Consider the following 24000-nt stretch of genomic DNA (forward strand, 5'->3'; position numbering starts at 1 on the left):
CCACCAACCTTCCTACAGAGCTTCAATGGTGAATCCTGTAAACCACTAAAGAAAAAAATATTTACTTACAGAAAGTCTTCTAAAAGTAAAACAGAAGCAAATGAATCTGAACTCATTCTATCATTCCAGGATTCCTCTCATATATATAAATTATACTAGCTTTTCTATACATTTCTTAGGATTTTTTATATAGACAATCCTTCCACTGGAAATACTGGCAAATTACTATCCTTACTCAACATGCAGGACTTTCATTTTAATGTGAATTTAGCATGCTTGTGGGATTAGATCAATATACAAAAATTAGTTGCATAGTATTCACTAGAAACTGACAAACAAAATGAATTTTTTAAATTCTAAGACTATGAAAATATAAAATACTCAAGGAAAAATTGGACAAAATATGAGCAGAACATATCCACTGAAAACTAAAATAACATGTTGAGAATGTTTAAAAACTTTAATAAATAGAAGGAAATGTGTTCATGGACCAGATGATTCAACATTAAGATGTAAATTTCTATGAATGGAATCTCTAGATTCAAGCAATTCCAAACAAAATATCTGTATTATATTTGGAGCTTTCCAAAATGCATAAAAATGTATATAGAAATGCAAAGCAGTTTGCTCTTAAAAAATAACTAAGTTGGAGAACATACACTCTGATATTTTAAGGTTATCTTATAAAGTTGCTATGATCCAAACAATGCTGTGTATTCATAAAAGTAGAGAAGCAGATTAATGTATCAGAGAGAGTTCAGGAGAGGAACGGATAAAGATGTGTTACATAAATACAATGGACTATTACTCAGCCATTAAAAAAATGAAATAATGCCATTTGCATCAATGTGGATGGGTTTAGAGCTGTCCTACTGAGTGAAGTAAGTCAGTCAGAGAAAGAAATAGCATATAATATTGTTTATATGTGGAAGCTAAAAAAAAAAAAGATAGACATGAACTTATTAACAAAACAGAAACAGACTCAGACTTAGAGATGAACTTATGGTTACCAGGGGTGAAGAAATGGGGGGGAAGGACAATTCGGGAGCTTGGGATTGACATGTACACAGTGCTATATTTAAAATGGATGACCAACAAGGACCTACTGTATAGCACAGAGAATTCTTTTCAATATTATGTAACAACCTAAATGGGAAAATAATTTGAAAAACAATAAATACATGTATATGTGCAAATAAAAAAAAAAAAAAGAAAAAAAAAACAAAGTAGGCCTGCAAATACTGGTCAACTAATTCACAGCAAATGTCTGTAGGAAATTTTTTTTCTTTAAGAACTTTTATTGAGATACAATTGTCATACAATAAACTTCATATATATAACCAGTACAATTTGACCTTTCTTTTCTTATTAGTAATGTATATATGGCAATCCCAATCTCCCAATTCATCCCACCCAACCCCCCGCTGTCCCCACTTAGTGCTCGTGTGTTTGTTCCCTACCTTGTTTCTGTGTCTCTGTTTCTACCTTGCAAACAGGTTGATTTGTACCATTTTTCTATGTTCCGCATATATGTGTTAATATACAATCTTTGTTTTTAACTTTCTGACTCACTTCACTCTGTATGACAGTGTCTAAGTCCATCCATGTCTCTAAAAATGTCCCAATTATGTTCCTTTTTATGGCTAATATTCCACTGTATATATGTACTACATCTTTTTTATCCATTCATCTGTTGATGGACATTTAGGTTACTTCTATGTCCTGGCTATTGTAAACAGTGCTGCAATGAACATAGGGGTGCCTGTGTCTTTTTGAATTATGGTGTTCTCTGGGTATATGCCCAGTAGTGGGATTGCTGGGTCATATGGAAACTCAAGTTTTAGCTTTCCAAGGGACCTTCATACTGTTCTCCATAGTGGCTGTATCAGTTTACATTCCCACCAACACAGCAAGAGGGCTTGCTTTTCTCCACACCCTCTCCAGAATTTACTGTCTGTAGATTTTCTGATGATGCCCATTCTAACCGGTGTGAGGTGATACCTCATTGTAGTTTTGATTTGCATTTCCCTAATAATTAGTGATATTGAGCAGCTTTTCATGTGCCTCTCAGCCATCCATACGTCTTCTTTGGAGAAGTGCCTATTAAGGTCTTCTGTCCATTTTTTTGATTGGTTTGTTTGTTTCTTTGATATTGAGGAGCATGAACTGTTTATATATTTTGGAAATTCATCCTTTCTCTGTTGACTCATTTACAAATATTTCTCCCATTCTGAGGGTTGTCTTTTCGTCTTGCTTATAGTTTCCTTTACTGTGCAGAAGCTTTGAAGTTTCATTAGGTCCCACTTATTTATTTTTATTTCCATTACTCTAGGAGGTGGGTCAAAAAAGATCTTGCTATTATTTATGTTGAAGAGTGTTCTTCCTATGTTTTCCTCCAGGAGTTTTATAGTGTCTGGCCTTACATTTAGGTCTTTAATCCATTTTGTGTTTATTTTTGTGTATGGTGTTAGGGAGGATTCTAGTTCCATTCCTTTACATGTAGCCATCCAGTTTCCCCAGCACTACTTATTGAAGAGGCTGTCTTTTCTCCATTGTATATCCTTGCCTCCTTTGTCATAGATAGTTGACCATAGTTTATCTCTGGTCTTTCTATCCTGTTCCATTGATCTATATTTCTGTCTTTGTGCCAGTACCATAGTGTCATGATCACTGTAGCTTTGTAGTATAGTCCAAAGTCAGGGAGTCTGATTATTCCAGCTCCATTTTTTCCCTCAAGATAGTTTTGGCTATTCGGGGTCTTCTGTGTTCTCCATACAAATTTAAGGATTTTTTGTTCTACTTCTGTAAAAAATGCCATTGGTAATTTGATAGGGATTGCACTGAATCTGTAGATTGCTTTGGGTAGTATAGTCATTTTCACAATGCTGCTTCTTCCAATCCAAGAACATGCTATAGCTCTCCATCTGTTTGTATCATCTTTGACTTCTTTCATTAGTCTCATAGTTTTCTGAGTACATGTCTTTTACCTCCTTAGTTAGGTTTATTCCTAGGTATTTTATTCTTTTTTTTTTTTTTTTTGCAATGGTGAATGGGATTGTTTCCTTATTTTCTTTTTCTGATCTTTCACTGCTAGTGTATAGAAATGCAAGAGATTTCTGTGTGTTAATTTTGTATCCTGAAACTTTACCAAATTCATTGATTAGCTCAAGTAGTTTTCTGGTGGCATCTTTAGGATTTTCTAGGTATAATATCATGTCATCTGCACACAGTGACAGTTTTACTTCTTTTCCAATTTGGATTCTTTATTTTTCTTTCTTTTCTGATTGCTGTGGCAAGGACTTCCAAAACTATGTTGAATAGTAGTGGCAGGAGTGTGTTGTTCCTGATATTAAAGGGAATGCTTTTAGTTTTTCACCATTAAGAATGATGTTTGCTGTGGGTTTGTCATATATGGCCTTTATTATTTTGAGGTGGGTTTCCTCTATGCCCACCATCTGCAGAGTTTTTATCATAAACGGGTATTGAATATTGTCAAATCTTTTTCTGCATCTATTGAGATGATCATGTGGTTTTTACCTTTCAATTTGTTAATATGGTGTATCACATTGATTGGTTTATGTATATTGAAGAATCCTTGCATTCCAGGGATAACCCCACTTGATCATGGTGTATGATACTTTTAATGTATTCCTGGATGCTATTTGCTAGCTTTTTGTTGAGGATTTTTGCATGTAAATTCATCAGTGATATTGGTCTGTAATTTTCCTTTTTTTTGTAGTATTTTTGTCTGGTTTTTCTATCAGAGTGATGGTGGCCTCCTAGAATGAGTTTTGGAGTGTTCCTTCCTCTGCAAATTTTTGAAAGATTTTGAGAAAGATGGGTGTTAGCTTTTCTCTAAATGTTTGATAAAATTCACCTGTGAAGCCATCTGGTCCTGGACTTTTCTTTGTGGGAAATTTTTAATCACAGTTTCAATTTCAGTACTTGTGACTGTTCTGTTCATATTTTCTATTTTTTCCAGATTCAGTCTTAGAATGTGATACCTTTCTCAGAATCTGTCCATTTCTTCCAGGTTGTCCATTTTATTCACATATAGTTGCTTGCAGTAGTCTCTTATGGTGCTTTTTAATTCTACAGTGTCCATTGTAACTTCTCATGTTTCATTTCTAAATTTATTGATTTGAGTCCTCTCCTTCATTTTCTTAATGATTCTTGCTGAATGTTCCTCAATTTTGTTTACCTTCTCAAATAAACAACATTTAGGTTTTTTTTTTATTTTTACTATTGTTTTCTTTGTTTATATTTCATTTATCTCTACTCTGATAGTTATGATTTCTCTCCTTCTACAAACTTTGGGTTGTGTTTGCTCTACTTTCTCTAGTTTCTTTAGATGTAAGTTTAGATTGTTTATTTGGGATTTTTCTTATTTTTTAAGGTAGGATTGTGTTGCTATAAACTTCCCTCTTAGAATTGCTTTAACTGCATCTCATAGGTTTCAGATTACTGTGTTTTCATTATCATTTGTCTGGAGGTATTTTTTGATTTCCTCTTTGATTTTTTCAGTGATCTCTTGGTTATTTACTAGTGTATTGTTTAGACTCCATGTGTTTGTGTTTCTTACAGGTTTTTTTCCTGTAATTGATTTCTAATTTCATAGCATTGTGGTCAGAAAAGATGCTTGATATGATTTCAATTTTCTTAAATTTACCAAGGCTTAATTTGGGACCCAAAAACGTGACCTATCCTCGAGAATGTTCTATGTGCACTTGAGAAGAATGTGTAATCTGCTGTTTTTGGATGCAATGTCCTATAGATATCTATTAAATCTAGCTGGTTTATTTTGTTATTTAAAGCTTTTGTTTCCTTACTAATTTTCTGTCTGGATGATCTGTCCATTTGTTTAAGTGGGGTGTTAAAGTCCCTCACTATTTTTGTGTTACTTTTGATTTCCTCTTTCATAGTTGTTAGTATTTGCCTTATGTATTGAGGTGCTCCGATATTGAGTGCATATATATTTATAATTGTTATCTCTTCTTCTTGGACTGATCCCTTGATCATTGTGTAATGTCCTTCCTTGTCTCTTGCAACATTTTTTTTATTTTAAATTCAATTTTATCTAATATGAGTATTGCTACTGCTGCTTTCTTTTCATTTTCATTTTCATGCAATATGTTTTTCTAACCCCTCAGTTGTAATCTGTATGTGTCCCTAGGTCTGAAGTGTGTCTCTTGTATACAGTGTATATATGGGTCTTGTTTTTGTATCCATTCAGCCAGTCTGTGTCCTTTGGTTGGAGCATTTAGTCCATTTACATTCAAGGTAATTATTGATATGTATGTTCCTATTACCATTGCCTTAATTGTTTTTTTTTTCTTTTCTTTCTTTTTTATTATTATTATTATTTTTTTTTTTGTAGGTCCTTTTCTTCAATTGCGTTTCCCACTTAGGGAAATTCCTTTAGCATTTGTTGTAGGGCTGGTTTGGTGGTGCTCAATTCTCTTAGCTGTTGCTTGTCTGTAAAGCTGTTGATTTCTCTGTTGAATCTGAATGAAATCCTTGCTGGGTAGACTATTCTTGATTGTAGGTTATTCCCTTTCAACACTTTAAATATATTGTGCCACTCCATTCTGGCTTGCAGAGTTTCTCCTTAGAAATCATCTGTTAACCTTACGGGAGGTCCCTTGTATGTTATTTGTCTTTTTTCCCTTGTTGCTTTTAATATTTTTCTTTGTCTTTAATTTTTGTCTGTTTGACTACTATGTGCCTTGGCATGTTTATTCTTGAGTTTATCCTGCCTGGGACTCTCTGCACTTCCTGGACTTGGGTGACTATTTCCTTTCCCATGTTAGGGAATTTTTTAACTATAATCTCTTCCAATATTTTCTCAGGTCCTTTCACTGTATCTTCTCCTTCTGGGACCCCTATAATGCAAATGTTAGTGAATTTATCATTGTTCCAAAGGTCTCTTAGACTGTTTTCATTTATTTCCTTCTTATTTCTTTATTCTTTTCTGCAACAATGATTTTCACCATTCTGTCTTCTAGGTAACTTATTCATTCTTCTGCCTCAGTTAACCTGCTATTGGTTCCTTCTTGTGTATTTTTCATTTCAGTTATTGTATTGTGTATCTCTGTTTGTTTGTTCTTTAATTCTTCTAGGGCTTTGGTAAAATTTTCTTTCATTCTTTCAATCTTTGTATCAGGTCTTTTTTCAAATTCCTGGATCATCTTCACTATCATTATTTTGAATTTTTTTTCAGGAAGCATGCCTATCTCCACTTCATTTGGTTGTTTTTCTGGGGTTTTATCTTGTCCCTTCATCTGGTACAAATTACTCTGCCTTTTCATTTTTTAATCTTTCTGTGACTGTGGTTTTCAGTTACACAGAACGAAATACTGCTGATACTGCTTGACACTGCTATCTATCCTCTTGTGGAGGACTGTATCTAAGAGGATTGTGGGTGCTTCCTGATGGAAGGGACTGGTGGAGGGTAGGGCTGGGTGTTGCTTTGGTGGGTGGAGCTCAGTAAAACTTTAATGCACTTGTCTGCCAATGGATGGGGCTTCAATCCCACCCTATTCATTGTTTGTCCTAAGGCTACCCAGCACTGGAGCTTACTGACTCTTTGGTTTGGCTAATGGCTGACTGCAGAAGGGCTCATGCCAATAAGCACTTCCCCAAACCTCTGCTACAAGTTTCCCTGTCCCTGAGGTGAGCCACACATGCCCCTGACCTCCCCAGACAACCCTCCAACACCAGCAGATAGGTCTTTTTCAGTCTCTTGTGAGATCATTCCTCCTCCCCCTTGGGTCCTGGTGCACACATTACTTTTTGTGTGCCCTTCAAGAGTGGAGTCTCTGTTTCCCCCAGTCCTGTGGAGGTCCTGCAATCAAATCCTGCTGGCCTTCAAAGTGTGATTCTCTGGGGATTCCTCCCCATGTTGCTGTACCACCAGGTTGAGAAGCCTGACGTGGGGTGCAGAACCTTCACTCCAGTGTGTGGACCTCTGTGATATAACTGTTCTCCAGTTTGTGAGTCGCCCACCCAGCATATATACAATTTGATTTTAAGGCATTTGCATCCCTCCTACCATCTCACTGAGGCTTCTCCTTTGTGTCTGGATGTGGGGTGTCTGTTTTGGTGAGTTCCAGTGTCTTTCTCTCTCTAGGCAACTTAGTAAAGAAAATCATATTTGCAACAAAACGTGGACAAAGTTTTGGGCGTTCATATATACTAACAGCAACAACATATTTTATCATTACATCACACCTTGTAAAAAATGAATTCAAATTGGATCAATATGTATCATGGAAAAGTATGCACAATTAGGATAAAAGTAGGAGATGATCTTTGTTGGCCGGTTTAGTAAAATAATATTTACATATGGTGCCAATAGTGTGGTATTGAAAAAAGTGATATTGTACTTTATCAAAATATAAAGTTTGCAGCAGAACAAGGTAAATGACCAGAGATGAAATCAAGATTTGAGTATGTTAATGGGACATCTGTATGTGTCTCTAAGAAGTGTCTAGTTTGTGTTTGTGGGAGATGGAGATTATAGGTAAAATCAGCTATCTCTTAATATGGATCAATATAGGCTATTGTAGGTAAACTTTGGTCAACAATGGGAATAATGTTAAGGTTGACAACCAGGAAAACATTGGGTTTTGGTAGCCTCTATGCTGAAGTGCTAGATCCTTCCTTTACTCAGGGTTACTACACTGTAAGCAGGTATTAAATTTAGAAACACCCATTTTCTTGCTTCTATTGTTTTCTGGCTGTTTGAGCTAGTTATTTAATGTTAGGACCTCCAGTGCTGCTAAACACATAGTTGAGCTAATAAGATTTATGTCAAAATATGCATTATCATGTGTGTCAAATGATATAATAAACTGAAACCACCCAAAGATCTCTAAGTTCTTGTCACTATTATTATTTTGCTAAGTTGTGTGATCTGAACCAGATTAGATATTATAAAATTTGATTTCTTGATATTTTAAATACATAAGAAAATTTTAAATGTATGGATTTGTATATAGTAGATAGAGGGAGACTCACTGAACTTCAGTGTGTGCAGATGAATCTGTGTCTAAACAACCTGTGGATATTCAGTGACAAGAGAAAGAACTGAATGGTAAACAGAGAAACAATTATGCTGTCCTTTGAGTACTTCCTTCTTCTGATTTCTCCATCTCTCTTTTACTTAATAATGTATCCTTTTTCTCCTCACTGTGTTTATGAGGAAAAGAATACTTATTCTTCTCTTGTTATGTTCTTTGTCTCCCATTCCCCAGCAATCTTTTTTCAGAAATGATAGTCCCTGAAAACAAGTAACCTTGCTCCAACTGTGATTTTTCATGTCATCAATTTTATTGATTTATCTGCTCTGTACACCTAAGATCTTGCTAATGTTTCATACTTGGAATGTACATGTTTGATTCTCTTTGTCCCATTTCATCTCAGGTTTTCATGAAAGCCAACCTAGTACTTTACAGGTTACATTGTTTTCCCTCCTATCCTTCAGAATGCTGGAAGAACACAGAGCAGTCAGAGTTTCCTGAATAGCCTCTGTGGGCCTCCAGAGACATAATGCCTCAGGAAAGATAAGATAAATGTGGAAAGTGAACAATCAGGGGAACCAGGGACATTACCATGGACAGTGGCATGGTAATCTCTGGCCTGGCTCTGTTTACAAATGCCTTTGGGAATATAATTACTTACAGGCTTCGAAAACATTAATTTTTGCTTAGTCATTTAAGTTTATATTCTGGTCTTCCCAACCAAATTTTCCTGAGGCATAAGCATAAAAGAGAGAATACTCAGGACCTAAACACTTTTGTTAGTTTTACAAGAATCTTAAAATGTGCTTTATTTTTTAGTGAGCTGGTATTGAGATGTTAAATCAACAATCAAAATTCCTAACCTGGTTTGGTGAGGGATGGCAGTGCACTTCTTGCATTACTAATAATTTTAGTGAATATTTTAAGTCTACTTCACTTGTAAACCTGTAGAATTTTTAAGATGGATTGAGTTTCCAAAATCTTTGAGAAAGTTAATCTGGATATGTTTGAATAACTGGTTTTTATTCTCTGCACTTAATTTGAGATTTTCATACAGGAAACAAATTGGCAGGGTAAGTATCTGGGGGTGGAATTCCTCTTGATGTACCCTAAAATTAACCCGACAGCCATTGGGGTCTGATGGTTGTGAATTACCATGGTTGGGAAGTGTCACACCAACCATGTGCTAGGTTAATTATGTGCTGTTTATATTTGTTTGGTATAATTTCCTTCTAAATGCTATTACTTCTTTTGCAACATGTGATAATTTGATTACCGTAATACTGTCATAGCATATTTTAGTTTTATTTATGCATTACTTAAATGGAAAATTCTATTTAATAACAGAGTTAAAGCATTTTCAAGATGGCAGTTAATTTCACTGCACTTCATTTCCTCTTTATATACATGCTTCCATATTACTATTAAGATAAGGCCCAGTTTGGGCTTGAATATTCATAAATATCAAGAATTTCTCTATTTAAAAATACCTGCCATTTTCACATAGGCTGGTTTCACCTGGAGCAACTAAAGTAAGTTTATAACATGCTTTATTTTAGTATGCCAAGAGAACATTTGAATATGTCCTGGCAAATTTAAGTTAAATGTAAGAGGTTCTGTTCTTATGCTGAAAGCACAGTACATGTAAAAGATTTATTCAAAACTAGGAAGTAAAGTAATTTTTGAGAATATATTCATAATGCAAGAGAAATCAGACAAGTGATATGTGTTCAAATTTGCCTTAGATAACCACCCTATCATCAAATGAATTTAAATTTTTCATAACCATATTGTTGAAAATGAAGCTTACCTGATTGCACTTGTTAAAATTATGTGATTTTTTTTCTTTTTTCTTTTTTTTTGTTGTACTTGATTGTATATGTATGCATGACAATGGTTTTGCTTGATAAACTACTTACTCAAAGAGAAGTGACCATTTAAAAAACAAACAAACAAACAAACAAAAAACCTGTGTGTTTTGAACCATATATATCACTGGAGTATTTCACAACCTTCATTAAATTTTTGAATTATATAATAATATTTTAATTGTGAGATGAATCAGATAAGACTTTTAAAGAGATTAATTAGCTCAAGAATCACACTAGTCAGCTAATTTAGCACTCCGCACCTTTCCCACATCTTTCTTTGCTGCCACTACTCTAACCCTCTGTTTACTGTTGCCTGATACTTCTTATTTCATCCATGTTCAAAATGTTGTTATTTTATGACAATTTTCTCTTCACCTGATTTTCACTTTTCCCCTTTACCTCTGTTGACAGCATTCATTAAATTGCAATAACTTTCAGAATACAGGATGGGGTCTTAATCTGTTAGAGATTAAATGCCAATGATGATCTAGAAAAATAAGCCGGAAACCTGAGTAAGGAATTTACGTTTTGGTAAAACTGAACTAAAATTATTTCAAGATAATTTAGAGTCAAAAGTTCTAGAATTTGCATTTCTATTAAACACACAATATCTCTTTACAAGCACAAACACTCAGAAAGACAAACTGGGTGTTCAGTAACCCAATATTTGCATGTTGTTTTCTACTCAGATGAGGATTCAAAATTATGTTTTCATTGCTGTCCTTCATGATATCTTCTCCCCCATCCCTTTCAGCTCCCCTGCTTGGAAATGTCACCCTAGATTAAATGAGAATCAGAATTTCTGTCTTATCTCATTTTAGTTTATTACTTTCCAATCCTGAGGAATTGCCTTGACTCTCTTGATCTACGTCTCTTCTTCTTAAAATCAGAGATTCACGTTAACGAAGTGATTTCCATCTTTAATTTTTAGTCTATTTACATAATAATGCTTTTAAAATCTGTCTGTTTTATATAAATACATTTATTTGAAATATTAACATAATGTGTACCTCATAAACATAGAATCAGTATCAATTGCAACAGGTAGATGATAGGTCAATGTACTCCAACACGAAAAAACTTTTAAATACTCTTTGGTTAAGGTTAACTGCTAAACAGTGTGTCACTGATATTTTGTTCTTATTATCATCTAAAAACAGGAAACAAAGCTTTATACTGAGAGTGAAAACAAAGTAGGGTAAAGAGAAAATTTCACAAAATTTCATTGTGAAATTAGAGTTTTGAATAATAATTTAAAATAGAATTGATGTCACATAGTATAGGTCAGTTTAAAAATATCTGTTAAGTATTCACCATCTAAAATCATTTTCAAGACTATAAACATGTAGATAATGATTTTAAGAATCACTGGAGTTGACGATTTTTAAATATGAAAAGCATATACTTACTGTAAAGGCATTCTGAGTTTTTTAAAACAGACATCTGGGGACCTGGATATGACTGTCACATGCAACAGATGTGCGAGCTTCTGCAAGCCCACTGTGGACAGATAATTCCTCTCCAGTGGATAAAATACCATTTGGAAGTGAATTCTTTCTATCTTACACTAATTTTCCACTGATTCAATAATGTCTTAGGATTACCCATTAGAAACAAAAGATGAAGATCCATGAAATTTTCATTTATACATTGTTGCAACAAGTGCCACTGAGGGATAACTGACCAAAAGTTGTCATATCATCTCTCTTATTGATATTAGATTTTTACATGAAATTTCTAGCAAAAGTCAAATATCCTTGAGCAACTTCACAATCTTATATATTCTTAAATGATTGCTAAAACAAATATCAGTATGTATTTTTAATTGTTTTAATACATGAAATGTAAATATGAGAAATAAGTTAATGTGTAGATTATTTTTTACAATTTAAGTTATTAGCTAACAGTCTGTCTTAACATATATTTCTCAGCAGTTCTTTGCATTTTAATGCAACAACAATTACATTGGTTTACCATGACCCACTGCCCATATTTGACTACAAGCAGGGTATGTTCTACCCAAATTAAAGTTCAGCATTTCAAGCAGGGTTTTCAAACAAATTTTTGTTTCTTTTGGATTCATCCCAGATAATTCAGGGAATTTGGTCAGATTATTTTAAAAAAAGAAAGTTGACTTCATGTATATAGCCATAAGAATTAAAAAATATGCAAAATAATCTTTTTTTGCCTTGTGTCAATTAGCATTCTCTATTTTGTAAAAAACTTTAAAGCAATCAAATGTTTTATTTTCAAAATAATATTTACATATTTAAATATCACTACAAGTAATATTGAGTAAAATATGTAATTATTTCCATTACTAATTGTTTTGCAGTAGATTTATAAAATGAGATGTTTAATAAAAGAAAAACATTTACTTACATAAAAATAATTAATATTAAGATTTTATTCATGTCAATCTATTTTTGGTAAATTTTATGTTACTGTGTTCATACTATTAATTTTTCACCCAAATTTATGTTTTCTTTTTTTCAGAAATATAAATCATTTGTGAATAACCTACACCAAACTCAAATGGAAAGCCATAGAAACATCTCAGAATTCATTCTTCTAGGACTTTCGTATGACCAGAATATACAAATATTTTGTTTTGTGTTCTTCTTATCGTGTTATCTTCTCCTGTTGGTTGGAAACCTTCTGATCCTGTTCTCCATTCAATGCAGTCCTCTTTTTCACCAGCCAATGTACTATTTCCTCAGCCACTTATCCTTCATAGACATCTGCTATACCTCCAGCGTTACACCCAAATTAATTGGAGATCTGCTAGTAGAGAGAAAAACAATTTCCTATACTAATTGCATGGTACAGGTCCTTATCATGCACTTCTTTGGAGGTACTGAGATCTTTATTCTTACTGCCATGGCTTTTGATCGCTATGTTGCCATCTGCAAGCCTCTCCACTATGTGATTATCATGAACAGAACAAGATGCAATCTCCTACTCTTAGTTGCTTGGGCTGGTGGAGCTGTCCATTCTTTTCCTCAGTTCTTCATGGCAATTGGATTACCATTCTGTGGTCCTAATCAAATTGATCACTACTTCTGTGATATTTTCCCTCTGCTAAAAATTGCTTGTACTGATACCTACATCACTGGTGTCCTTGTGATTGCCTTTTCAGGTATGATTGCCTTAGTTACCTTTGCTGTCTTATTTATTTCTTATGGCATTATATTATTCACCTTAAAAAATCATTCAGCTGAGGGAAGACACAAAGCCCTCTCTACCTGTGGGTCTCATATCACTGTGGTCATCTTATTTTTCATACCTGTTATCTTTATCTACCTTAGACCTCCTACTACTTTCCCTGAGGACAAGATATTTGCACTGTTTTATACCATCATTGCTCCTATGTTCAATCCCTTAATTTATACTCTGAGAAATACAGAGATGATAAATACTTTGAAAAAATTTAGTATCAAACATTATTTTCCAAGGAAGCACACAATTAAGAAATAATTTGGACAATAAAGAGATATTTAGAATAGCAAATCTTTTAAGGTGGTTCCTGGGATGTAACTAACCTGGTGCCCTATGGAAAATAATAATAACAACCTGCAAATATAAAGCAAGAATCAATAATTCAGATTGCTAAAAACAAATTGACTGGCATTCCACCTATTGACCTGAGTTTAATAACATTTCCAGTATTACTTAAGGGACTGTATAATAAAATTGTATTGACTTACCCTTACCTACCTAAATTCGTGAATAAATGGCTAGTCATTGTATCCAGAATCAAATATCTCCCCTGTTACAATGAAGGAAAAAAAAATAGGAAAAGACAAATAAAATGTGACCTGAAAACAGATTTTAAAAAATGCACACAAAAAGAAAAAAAGCAGTTTGGCTGTATGTAGATGTTTATAGCAGCTTTATTTATGATTACCAAACCTTGGAATCAACCAAGATGTTCTTCAGTAGGTAATTAGATAAACTGTGGTCCATCCAGACAGTAGAATATTATTCAAAGCTAAAAATAAATGAACTATTAAGCTATGAAAAGATATTCAGGAAACTTAAATGCATATTACAAGGTGAAAGAAACCAAACTGAAAGGGCTACCTGCTTTATAATTTCAACTATATGACATTCTGAAAAAGGCAAAACATGGAGAGAGCAAAAATATCAAAGAATGTAAAGGATTAGCAATGGGAGAGGAATGAATAGGTGGAGGACTGAGGATTTTTGTGTCAGTGAATCTCTTCTGTATGTTCTTACAATTTTAAGTATTGTCATTGTATATGTCAAAACCCATTAGCTGTACAGTACCTGGAGTGACCCTTAATGTAAACTATGGATTTAGGATAATAGCAATGCAGTAATGTAAGTTCCTTTGATTTTAATAAATGTATCACTCTGATGGGGGAGATTTCCCGGTGTGGGGGCAAGGGGCATATGGGATCTGTGTACTTTTCTCTCAATTTACCATGAACCTAAAACCACTCTAAAAAATAAAGTTGATTAATTAGCAAATACATTGTGGCACAATGCTTAAAGGAAATCTTCTTACAACTAGCTGACTCCAAGAGAGAATTTCTAGTAAATAAAGGAGGGGAAAGCCATTAAAACTTCTCAACTTTTATGGAAAGATCTTTTATGCATACTTAATAGTTTTTAAAAATAAGAGCACTTAAGATACATTGAAAATTCATAATAGAGAAAGAACTGGGAAATGGGATTTATGAAAAGAGAGTTAAAATACTGAAAGAGTTTTAGAATTTTTAAATACAAGAATTATGATTATTCTGGAGGCACTGTACAAAGAAAGTTAAAGAGCAGAAAACAATAATGAGAGAGATAGAATTAAGTGGGGCTGTTTTATCCAAGAGGAATTAGACACATTACTATCACAGCCATTACTATAAAAAATAACCAAAAATATCACAAGATTTAAATGTGTCTTTTGAACAACCAAAAGAAGGGGAATTTAAAGAGATTTCCCGTATACCCCTTGCTCCCCCCAAAACAGAATCCTCATTATCAACATCCAACTCTCAAGTGGCACATTTATTGGTTCATTTATTACAAATGAAGGTACGTTGCCACATCATAATCCCCCCAAAGCCACAGTTACATTATGGTTCATTCTTGGTGTTGTGCATTCTATGGGTTTGGACAAATGTATAATAACATGTATCCACAATTATGGTGTTGTACAGACTGTTTTCACTGTCCCCCAAATCTTCTGTGCTCCACTTATTTATCCTTCTTCCACACATTATGTCTTTTCACTAATTTATTTCCTTCATTAAGGAGACACTACTCTTCCACTTACCCTGTACCTTCACATCTTATAGATCATAACCTAGTCTCAGTTGTGTATTGACACCTATTTCCCAGACATGTCTCACTGCTCAGACTCTTCTCTTTTCTCAGTAGAATGACTGCATTTCTCCCACAGAGTACATACACCTCAGTGAGTTACCCCTACTTTATCACCAGAAAGATGTTCAGGGTAAACAATTCCTTTAATGTCAGGAAAGTCTCTTTGATGTTTCACTTCTTGGTCCCTCTTCTACAGCTGTTAACTTTTATTCTCCTGGAGTCATGGAAGCCTCTGGATTACCAGGAGAAAATATTCTGCTCATTCTACAGGAAATGATCTGTGACTAATTAGTTATATGAGTCCACTTGGTTTGGTTTAATGTAATATTTTTCCACTGACTTTTGGATTTTTTTTTTCACAGAGATAGGTAAAGAAAATGTTCATGTGCCTGTACATCTGTGTTTGTCAGATAAGGGTCTCTGGATGTGCATAATATGAGGATGTGGGACTTTGATGGACATTCACAGGAAAGACTCCATTGGAGAGAGTGCTATGAAACAAAACCATGAAGCCATCATCATTGCTAAGGAAGGTGTCCTCTAGACACAAAAGGCCTTGCTTCTGCCATCAGCAGGGGCCACTCTAAAACTGGCACCACTCTGGATCCCTACAAAGTTCCTCAATTTAATCAGTGAGTCTCGGGTTCATTTACCCTTCTCCACTTGCCCTGATGACCCCCCAAGATATTTTGTGTTTTCTCATTACTCATTGATTAGACTTCAGCCCATATTCTTTTTCTGTTAACTTTTCAGGATGTTGGATATTTGCCTCACTGCCCATGAGTGCAGCAAAACAATAAAAACTACACTCTGTGTAGGCCATTTGCTGTGAAAGGCCTTACAAACAGCTTGTAAGCCAAACTGTTGGCACTGATTGGCAAACAGGTGAAAAAATATATATATTAACTGAAGAATAAAAATAAATTTATTAATTTATTAATTTCAACCTTGAAGTATTGCTTTAATTGCACCATGTGCAGTGATGCACAGAAGCCGCTGATAGGGCTCTGCTGAGTCCACACACTACTAATCAGTCCTCCTAATGTGCGGCATGCCGGCTGTCAGAGAGGAAGAGCTGATGTTTCAGCATGAAGCCTCTTAGGCAGGAAAATTCTCTCATACTCAAGTGAGGTCAGGCTTTTGTTGTTTGTAGACCTTCAACTAATTGTATGTATTTGGTGAGGATTACCCACAGTAGAGAGGAAAATCTGCTTTACTCAGTTTACAATTCAAATGTTACTATCATCCAGAAAAACCACACATACACAAATTAAACAATGTTTCACAAAGTAGTTGTGCAGGTTGTGGTCTCATCAACATAAAAAATTAGCTATGACAAGGCTACAGTGACCAAGACAGTATAGTATTGGCACACACACAAAAAAAAAAAAAAACAGAAATATAAATCAATGGAACAGGATAGAAAGCCCAGAGATAAACTACAGAAAACTAATCTATGGCAAAGGAGGCAAGGATATACAATGGAGAAAAGGCAGCCTCTTCAATAAGTAGTGCTGGGGAAACTGGACAGCTACATGTAAAAGAATGAAATTAGAACACTCTTTAACACCATACGAAAAAAACAAACTGAAAATGGATTAAAGACCTAAATGTAAGGTCAGACAGTATAAAACTCCTAGAGAAAAATATAGGAAGAACACTCTTTGACATAAATAACAGCAAGATCTTTTTTGATCCACCCCCTACAGTAATGGAAATAAAAATAAATAAATAAATAAATAAGTAAATAAGTGAGACCTAAGGAAATTTCAAAGCTTCTGCACAGCAAAGGAAACTATAAGCAAGATGAAATGACAACCCTCAGAATGGGAGAAATATTTGCAAATGAATCAACAGACAAAGGATGAATCTCAAAAATACATAAACAGTTCATGCACCTCCATATCAAAGAAACAAACAAGCCAATCAAAAAATGGGCAGAAGACCTTAATAGGCATTTATCCAAAGAAGACATACAGATGGCCAACAAACACGTGAAAAGCTGCTCAACATCACTAATTATTAGAGAAATCAAAATGACAATGAGGTATCACCTCACACCAGTTAGAATGGGTATCATCAGAAAATCTACAGACAGTAAATGCTGGAGAGGGTGTGGAGAAAAGGGAATGCTCTTGCACTGTTGGTGGGAATGTAAATTGATAGAGCCACTGTGGAGAACAGTATGGAGGTTCCTTGCAAAACTAAAAATAGAAATACCATATGACCCAGCAATCCCACTACTGGGCATATACCCAGAGAACACCATAAATCAAAAAGACACATGCACTCCAATGTTCATTGCAGCACTATATACAATAGCCAGGACATGGAAGCAATGTAAATGCTCATCAACAGATGAATGGATTAAAAAGATGTGGTATATATATACAATGGAATATTACTCAGCTGTAAAAAGGAACAAAATTTGGACATTTTTAGAAACATGGATGGACTTAGACACTGTCATACAGAGTGAAGTGAGTTAGAAAGAAAAACAAATGTTGAATATTAACACATATATGCAGACTATAGAAAAATGGTACAAATCAACCAGTTTGCAAGGCAGAAACAGATGTAGAGAACAAACATATGGACACCAAGTGGGGAAAGCAGGGAGGGTTGGAGGGGAATGAATTGGGTGATTGTGATACCAAATAGTACACTCTAAATATATGTAGTTTATTATATGTTAACTGTATTTCAATAAAAGTTATTAAAAAGAACTTAGCCATGACAATTCTATTTTGTGCCAACTTGGCACCTATATGCGTCTTCTTAAACCTTAGTTAATCCCCAAATAAAGACAATACTAAAGTCAAAATTCTACCTAACATGGGATAGCTCTGCTGTGTACAAATTAAAATGCACTCAGTTCTTCCCAGGAAGAGGAGGTAAAGTCCTTGATATCCTTTAACTTAAATACTTGGTGGAAATTGATAATAATCAAATACTACAATAGAAAGTCAACACATCTTATATTACATGATAAAGTGTTAAGAGAAAGAAAAAACAAAGATATGTGTGCATATCCTATATGGGTGTGTGTGTATGTATATACATATATGATAAAACATTCATAAAATAAAGAGGAAATACAACAATTATCATTCACATTTTGTAACTGGTCACATTGTTCTAGCTGATCTTTATAACTAATTTCTTCTGCTTCTCATTTTTATTCACTGTGCCTTCAATAATACCTAAGCTGCCCAAAGTGGATATTTACCTGGCAAAGTTGCACAGATCTTCATTGCTGAAAAGTCTGGGCCATTAGTTCTGCCTGGATTGTGTTGCTGTATTTCTGTATTGAGCTTAATCACCAGACATGGTACTACTAAGAGAGGCCATATGGGAACTCCTTATTCCAGACATACATTTCTTTATCTCTGTTGTGGAGTAGGAGTTCAATTCCCTTTGGTAGTCAGGATCAATACCCTAACCATCAAATATCTTCCTTATTTGCTTGTTGATTTGGAAGCATGAGCAGCCCAAAAGGGTCAGGCAGCAGCCCATTCTCAGATCAACACAATCTCCCTATGTCTCCTGGGGGAAGAACTTTACCTTTGCAACTAAGACCTTTAAGCAAGCAGAAAATAAGTTAATGCGAATAGGAAGCAAAAGTGTTGCTCATAGTTTCCTAAAGGTAGTAGTGAGTGGTGCCTCTTCCATTTTTACTTTGTGGCATGGGGCACACATATTGTTATGTTTTTTGTCCACCTAGAAGTATGTAAATACACCTCCTAGTTATCATTCTAAAACTCAAAACTAACTTCATCCTTTGCTAGCTTAAAAGACTTTCTGATATTTTCCCCATAGTAATTGACATTAAGCCTGAACACAATTATGAGATTGATCTTCCCTGTTCTTGTCTCTCCACCTTCCTATCTTGCTATTTGAACTTTATGCTAAGTGTCCAGCATGTTGCCTGGCACACAGTGAGCATTTAATAAATAATTTTTGAAGGAATATTTGATTTGAGAACCACAGCTATATCAAATTTATTAGGATTCCTGCATACTTATATTCACCTTCTGGCCTTTGTTGTATGTTCCCTCCCCTAGGCACACTCTTACTCTAACTGATGCCTATTCATTCTACTGACTATTTCATCTATTGTATCCCATTTTTGATATCTTTTCATCCTGATTTTTTTTTTTTCTGAACTGCCAAGGTCTTCGTTGTACCCTTGAAACATGCTTTCATGGTACAGTGTTACTGATTATAACACTGATTTGTAATTTTCTGCTCTCTTTTGGGAATCTCTCAATATGCCTCAGCTCTGGGAAGGCATCACTTGTATTTCTTTTTATTCATCATGAAAGACCTGGCATCTGACAATATGTCTGATACCTTCCTTGGGCTTAAAATATTTGCTGTTTAATGAATGAAGGATGGAAGAAATAAATGTAATATGTTTATTATGAAGCAGCTTTTTGTGTAGATGAAGATACATATTTCAGAAACAGCTTTTCATAAGGAAGTGTTACCCAAAAGCAAACTGATTAACAGAGAAATATGGCAACAGCAGGCCACTTTCTTATAATGAGGAGATCTTGCTAACAGCAGAGAGAATATCACGGTAAACTATTCATATGATGACATACTGTTTCCATTTTCTTCTTATTTCTAGTTTATATAAAAACAAAAACAAGCTGTGTTTTCCAAAAGAGATATAACTAAAAATCTCGTATAATGGTGGAAAAAATTTCCTATTCTCAAGAACTACTCTTTCTTGTCTATATTTTTTTAATTTATTCATCTCTCTCTATACTTATATTTATTCATTTGCTAGTTATTATTAACCAGACATTGTGCTACTTGTAGAAACGATTGCTATCAAGTAGGCAAATACTTTATGGAGTATAACAGTTTATTTAATAAATTGAAATTCCATTTTTGACTTTAAAATATTCTTTTTCTTGAATCCTCACTCTTTCTGATGGGTTATCAGTATAAGATGGTCACATGGGCAATGCAAATGATTCTGAATGCTAAAAGGAAATTTGGAAGCATGTTGTGATAGTCATTACTTGCACTTTAGAGATTAAATAGCCTGTTGTTTTTATATTCCTAGAGCAGTTACATACCAGAGAGTTACAATGTCCTACCACCAACTATGATGTATAAAAATGGGCATCATTAGTAAAAAAATTATTAGAACTTTTTTATCTGTAAAAAATATTATATAATAGTATATGCACTAACATATAGTAATCTGTAATATAACTAATTATGAGTATAGAGAGATGGGCACATGTCTCTATGAATGGTGATGATTTTAGTTATGTTACTTTTCTGTCACCATTTCCTGACAGTTAAGAACATGGTCTGAGCGATCAGTTGGATTCTGTTTATGGGTTCTTCAATATTTATTTCTGGAACTTACTCCTTTCTGTTTGTTCTCTCACCTGTTAATTGGAATAATAGCAGTGCCTACCTCTTTGGACTGTTTTTCAGATTCTTAATAAATACAAGTACATTGTATTGCCTTTGTTTTATTAGAATAACAATTTTGAATCCATATGAGTTGATGAATTTAGTTGTATCCAGTCCCAATTTGACAGAAGTTTCCAAATATACAAAGAGTAGTTCTGGGCTAGGTTTTCCCCACTTTCTTGCACCCAGTTCTACTCTGCTTCTTGCAGAATCCAAGCTTTGTATTTTTTTTTTTTTTTATCTCATAGGTCTACTTTGCAGAGATTATCAACAATGCCCTTCTGACAGTTGCCTTTTTTCAATCAACTTTGGGATCTAGGCAAATTTATATTTCACCTGAAATAGCTTTACTTCTAAACAATTTCCTAATGGCACTTTTCAATGGGGCATTTCTCAAGGTATAGATTAAGGGATTTAACATGGAAGTTATCATAGTATAGAATATAGCAACTGCTTTATCAATAGGTAAAGTAACTGCAGGTCTCAGGTATATGAATATGCAAGGCACAAAGAATATGACAACCTCTGTAAAGTGGGAGACACAGGTGGATAGGGCTTTGCATCTGGCCTCTAAGCTCTGAGACTGTAAGGAGTGCAGAATGACTGAGTAGGAGCCAGACAAGAGGAGGAAGATTAACAGACAGATGAAACCACCTTTGGCAGCAACAAAGAGCCCTAGAGTATGGGTATCAGTGCAGGCAAGATTGAGCAAAGGGTTCAGATCACACATAAAGTGATCTATGACATTAAGGCCACAGAAGGGTAAACTGAAGATGAAGAGGATCTGTATGAATCCATGAAGAAATCCTCCCACCCATGACACTCCGACTAGCAGGGCACACAGCCACCAATTCATGATGGTTGTATAGTGCAAGGGCTTGCAGATGGCCATGTAGCAGTTGTAGGCCATCATAGTAAGGAGGATGACATCAGCACCACCAAAGAAATGTTCCCCAAAGATTTGGGTCATACATCCATTGAATAAGATAGTCTTCTTTTCATGGAGTGCATCTACAATCACTTTAGGGGTATTGACACAGGAGTAGCTGGCATCAATAAAAGAGAGATGGGCCAGGAAATAGTACATGGGGGACCCCCATAATGGACTGGTAGTGATGGTGATCATGGTGAGAACATTTCCTACCAGAGAGATGATGTAGACCACCAAAAACACAATAAATATGATTTTCTGCATCTTTGGATTCTGTAGGAGTCCCAGTAGAACAAACTCTGTCAGTTGTTCCTATTTTCCATGTTATTGTTAATCACATTACCTGAAAAAGTCACTTTTCTTAGCTCAACCTTGAATTTATTAAATTTTATAAGATTTTTTGAGATATAAAAGAATTTTTTCTCATCTCTTGAAGACTGCTCAAATATGAGTGCATTGAGAATATGTGTATAAATATGAGAATATAAGCAAAGGAATTTGAGAAAAAGGAAATTTTGTATAATATACAACTCTAGGAAGGATTTTTGTGTGACTTGGATGAAGTGGGCTGAGGTCTTGTATGGAGATAGAAGCCAGACAGTTAAGTGTAACAGTGTAATTATGTATATACATTAAGTGTTAGAGGGCATCTGTAATGGGAAAGTAATGAAAGGATACAGGGGACAGGGGCTTCTGTAATAGCAGTGAAAAACCTTGTTGCCTAAAACCAATAACTTTATGATAGCTAATGAATAATCTTTTAATGATTGATTTCTATGAGCATGGCATAGTAGCAACATGTGGATGGTATTTTTTCATCCATTTGCACATGGTATAGAATCTCAGAGACTAATATTACTATTAGTCTATTAATATAAGTTAATATTAACACTAATGATAATATTAACTAAAACCTAATTATATCAACTAACTTCAATAAAAATTAGTTTGAAAAAAGTAATGAATACTTACTGTAGTGTTTTTTCCCCCAGATATTTGGTTATTTAATCCTCATTACAAAGCTGTGAGATGATTACTACTATCATTTTACACACTAGTGATCTGAAGTTTAGAGAAGTTAAGGATCTTGACAAAATCAAGTAGCTAACTAAAGGAAAGATCTAATATTTAGTTCAGATTATGCTTCTTATCTTTATTTTCCTCCAAATTCTTAAACTGTGTCCCGTAATGTTAGGATAAGATAAACAGTGTTGAATTAGTAAAGCATTTTTTGATATAACCATAATAATTATAATTACTTTAATATTACTTCAGAGGCAATTATATATGAAGCAATGTCACTGACAGACATATAAGTACACAAACACACAGACTCAGACACATGCACACACAGTGTAACATGCTGGAAGCCCCAGTTTTAAATAACCATGTGGTACTGCTTTCATTGAAGGTCCATTTTACTTTTATCCTTTCCTCACTCCCATTTCTTTTCTACCCAATTTCTCTGAACCTATGGGCTCTTCTGCAAAATACTGATATGACGATCCCAGTGGTTAAGTGCATTGGTTTGAGAATCAGAAAGAACAGATGAGAATCCTGCCTTTCCCCACTTGCATCTTCTTGATCTGGGGAATGTTTCTTGTCACCTTGCACCCTTATCTCTTCTAATGTCAGGTGAGAACAGTAATGTCCATCTCAGAGGATGTGTGAGTGTTGATTGAGGAAACGTGTAAGAACATATCCACCACACCGCTGTGGACACGCAAAGGAACTTCACTTATTTTGATGACTATTTATGCACCTAGGAGACAGAAAAAGTTGACATTTTGAACAAAATTACAAGCATTTAACTATGCAATAAACTGAGGAAGAATCATCTCCTGTTTTAAAGAAACCACAGAGACTCATAGGATCCATAGTATTGATCATAGAAAGAGTTCTTCATATTCATGTTTGGACCAAATAGACAATAATTTATACATTTGATATTTACATTTATGTCTTTTTGTGTATGAAGTGCATTTAAATTTTGTTTTCATTCCATGATCAGCCTTAAATTATTAAAAGAAGTGTCTCTTAGCAAAAGAAGGATATCTGGTGGTAGAATGCTGGTTCTTACAAAGTTCTTAATCTCTATGAGCCTCAAATTTTTGCATCTGACAAATTATGCTCATGATATTTACCAAATATCTTTTGAAGAATGGGGTGAAGATGAAATGCTCTATTAATCTATTTGAAAAGTGCTGAAACATAAGCATTACTATATAGGGAAAGTCACAATGTTTAACAAGCATCAACACTGTTGAAAAACTTAACCTTCTGATCTGATATGATCTTAGTGATATTTGGGGCTATTCAGAAATAATCTCATATTCAAAATTGACCTCCTCTTGGGATGAAGTAACTTCCAGTATGAAAGATATGACACACT

At 34.5% G+C, this 24000-nt stretch overlaps 1 protein-coding gene and 1 pseudogene across 1 annotated transcript; one reads left to right on the plus strand and one right to left on the minus strand.

Moving 5' to 3' along the window:
- Positions 1 to 12427: 12427 nt before the first annotated feature.
- LOC130848629 (olfactory receptor 4P4-like) lies at positions 12428 to 13369 on the plus strand. The gene has a single exon (XM_057727060.1). The coding sequence runs from the start codon at positions 12428 to 12430 to the stop codon at positions 13367 to 13369; it is 942 nt and encodes a 313-aa protein (XP_057583043.1).
- A 7633-nt stretch (positions 13370 to 21002) lies between these two features.
- LOC130850019 (olfactory receptor 4C46-like) lies at positions 21003 to 21931 on the minus strand (annotated as a pseudogene).
- Between the last annotated feature and the right edge of the window lie 2069 nt (positions 21932 to 24000).

The sequence above is a fragment of the Hippopotamus amphibius genome, chromosome 3 (genome assembly GCF_030028045.1).
Source record: "Hippopotamus amphibius kiboko isolate mHipAmp2 chromosome 3, mHipAmp2.hap2, whole genome shotgun sequence".
Lineage (NCBI taxonomy): Eukaryota > Metazoa > Chordata > Mammalia > Artiodactyla > Hippopotamidae > Hippopotamus > Hippopotamus amphibius.